The sequence below is a fragment of the Trichechus manatus genome, unplaced genomic scaffold (genome assembly GCF_000243295.1).
Source record: "Trichechus manatus latirostris isolate Lorelei unplaced genomic scaffold, TriManLat1.0 scaffold00160, whole genome shotgun sequence".
In the NCBI taxonomy this organism is placed as follows: domain Eukaryota; kingdom Metazoa; phylum Chordata; class Mammalia; order Sirenia; family Trichechidae; genus Trichechus; species Trichechus manatus.
Window position 1 is genome coordinate 6,207,030 of NW_004444096.1, and position 3,112 is coordinate 6,210,141.

General features: G+C 37.3%; 1 protein-coding gene across 1 annotated transcript in view; it reads left to right on the forward strand.

Moving 5' to 3' along the window:
* Window positions 1-2,155, forward strand: part of LOC101351630 (natural killer cells antigen CD94-like) — a 101,300-nt gene extending 99,145 nt beyond the window's left edge. Inside the window, exon 7 of the mRNA XM_023740642.1 lies at window positions 1,615-2,155. Coding sequence (XP_023596410.1) covers window positions 1,615-1,732 — 118 coding nt within the window. The 3' untranslated portion in view covers window positions 1,733-2,155. The remainder of the gene's footprint in view (window positions 1-1,614) is intronic.
* The last annotated feature ends 957 nt before the right edge of the window (window positions 2,156-3,112 follow it).

Here is a 3,112-nt window from a genome sequence, read left to right on the forward strand (position 1 = left end):
GACATCATGCTGGGTAAGGTAGAGGGTAAGCAAAAAAGAGGAAGACCCTCAATGCAATGGATTGAAGTAGTGGCTGCATCAATGGGCTTAAATGTACCGGCTTTGTGAGAATGGTGCAGAACCGAGCAGTGTTTTGTTCTGTTGTGCATAGGGTCACCACAAGTCGGAGCTGACCTGAAGGCACCTCACAATAATAAAGAAAAGATATCAATTGCCCTAGATGTATGCAGAGACTGAGCTGACTAAAAGCTGAGTAGGTCATAACGTGCAGATGTATCTGTCAAGATAGTGTTGATTTGAGAGAACCTCAGGCTGGAATTCTTAATTCCCTGTGAATTCTCGATCATGACAACTTTCACTCATGGAATACATAATTTTTTTTTTTTTTTAATAATAACACTTTTTACCCTTTAGAGGAGTGAGATTTTTGTGATATTTTTTCCTCCATAAGTGAATGGGTCTGAGAAATGAGAAATCTGAGCCACAGGGCTGTACCTTCTAAACTAGAAGTCAAGAATGGTTTCAGTTTGTGCAATCGATAGGCTGATTCTGATGCTGGGACATTGACTTTCTTAAAAGTACACTGCTCCCAGAGTACATTCAAATTAGGTTAATATGCCTGTCTCTGTTTCCAAGCAGGATTTTTTTAAATCTACTGGACGCTTTTACTGGATTGGACTCTCTTATAATAAAACGCGTGGCGCCTGGGTGTGGGAGGACGGCTCTGCTCTCTCCCAGGATCTGTAAGTTTCTGGCGGCCTGCGGGTGCCTTTTCTACTCTTTGTCATTTTATCTTTAGACCAGACAGTGCAGGTAACGTCCAGGAGCACTGCAGCAAGGGTAACATGTCTAGGACGTGAGATTACAGAAAAGAGGTTAGGTGCAACACAATTCAATTTTAGCCCAACCCCGAACATCCACGGTCATGCTCAAAACCGGTTGCTGTGGAGTCGATTCCGACTCATGAAATTTAGTGTGTTTGTTCCCATAAAACAACTTTTGATATTTCTTTTTCCATTTTACCTTGGGGCAAACACATACACGGATATGTGCATGCACACTTGCTCACAGACACAATACCACCGAGTCAGCAGTCCTGGCAGTTCAAATAACGCAGGATACGCTTTCCTTTCTTTATTCTGGTGGAGCCAAAATTCTCAACATACGCCCAATGTTTCAAATATTCTGGGTTTACCTTCTCTATATTTGTAAACTTTAAATTTTATTTTCCCTCACAAACATGGGATTTCCATATATTACAATGGTGAATTATAAGCTCTGATTTGTTGCTCTAGATTAGCTCTGTTAATACATCTTTAAACACAATAGAAGTATATTAAGCATCAAAATGATTAACAACAACAGCAAGAACAGCAACGAGAGAAAACCTCTAGTCCCGATAATATTGATTCTGGAGGGAGTAACCAAGGTCTGTGCAACAATGGAATCTGGAAACTGAAAACCATGGGTATTGAATGAAAAAAAAGAATCATTCAGCGTGTTAATATTTCATTTAAATGCCCCTGAAAGTTCTATCATTAATCAACAACATCATCAGTCGTGAACGTTTTCATACTGTTTTCTCATATGTTAATATTTTTGTCTTCATTACAGATTTTTGTTTCAAAATCTAAATCCACGGAACTGTGTATTGTATAAGCCAAGTAATCGTATTTTGGATGAAGATTGTAGGAACAAAAATGGTTTTATCTGTAAGCAAAGGTTTATTTAAGAGTTTCTCGGAGTTGACAGGCAATGCACGGTCAGGTTTACTTTTTATCTCTTATATTGTTACTAATTATCTACTTTTTAGGTGTATAAATTTTTCATTTTTTCTCTCAGGATACAATTTCTATATATTTGAATCCATATGTTTTAAAATTGATTAAATTTCTCTGTCTATACTTGAACTTATTAAGCATCAAGATAAAGAATGTTATGAATATTTAAATTTTATGTTTTTAATATTAAATGTATTGCAGTTTCATGCATCTTTTCTTGCAAATGATCTCTGCACAAATTTAAGTAAAATTTACAACAGCAAATACTATATATATCAACATCATTTCAGTGCTTCACATAACATACTAAATTGGGAAGTCCCATCCTCACCTTTCTAAAAGTAAAACTATTTTTAATGCTTTTTGTTAGCGCTGTCTGGAAGTCTATATATACATTTGCCTAGAGCTGAAAGTTCCAGTGCTATACGCTGTATGACAGTTGCCTCAAACGTGTCATCCAGTTTTAGGGCAAAACAAGTTTTGTTTCTTTTCCTCAATACCCTAAATCTGAAGAACAATGGGACGTCTTTGGCCATTACTTTGACATGTATGTTTCCAGGATGCTGGCTTCCAGATTTTGCAAGGGGAATGAGAATCCAGGTAGTCCAGGGTGTCCCAGAACTTTCTTGCCTTATGCTTATCCGTCAGTAAAAGAGTCATTTACATGTTGATTTAGAACATAATATATTGGAATCATTTATTCCCTGTCCTTGAGCACAGGGAATTTGACCCAGCTAGAAAAGGGCTCACAAGGAGCCACAAGGACGCATCAACTGGGCTCTGAGGTATAAAGACAATAGCTAAGGTAATCTTGGAAAATATCTTTTAGGGAAACTTTCACATAAGCCAATCAAACAGAAGACAAAAGACTTTCCACTCTTAGCTTTTTCTATTAGCATTTAGTGAATAGAAGATCTGTTGGGCCATTGGGGACCCCACTGAAAACTGTACTGATGATTGTTAAGAAAGACAATTCAAAACGTAGGATCACAAATTCTAGCCAATCTGAAAAGGTGAAGCTTTCAATGGTTTTGCCCATTTCTAATGTTAATATATAGTGATGGCTCTGTAATGGTCTTTGGACTGGGGCAGACGTGGCTGAGGCAGCATACTTCTCCCTTTTCCCACTCTTGCCTATTCTGTAATATTGTTTGGACTTGGGCAGACATGGCTCTAGCAGCATAGTTGTCTGTTTCCCGCTTTTGTCTTTTTGAATATATGCTGAATAAAACTGACTTTTTGCTTTACTAAAATTTATATTTTTGCCCCTACAACAAGGTACATTGAAAATCAATAAAAAAAAAATTTCCCTAAAAGTCTTGCATCAAATA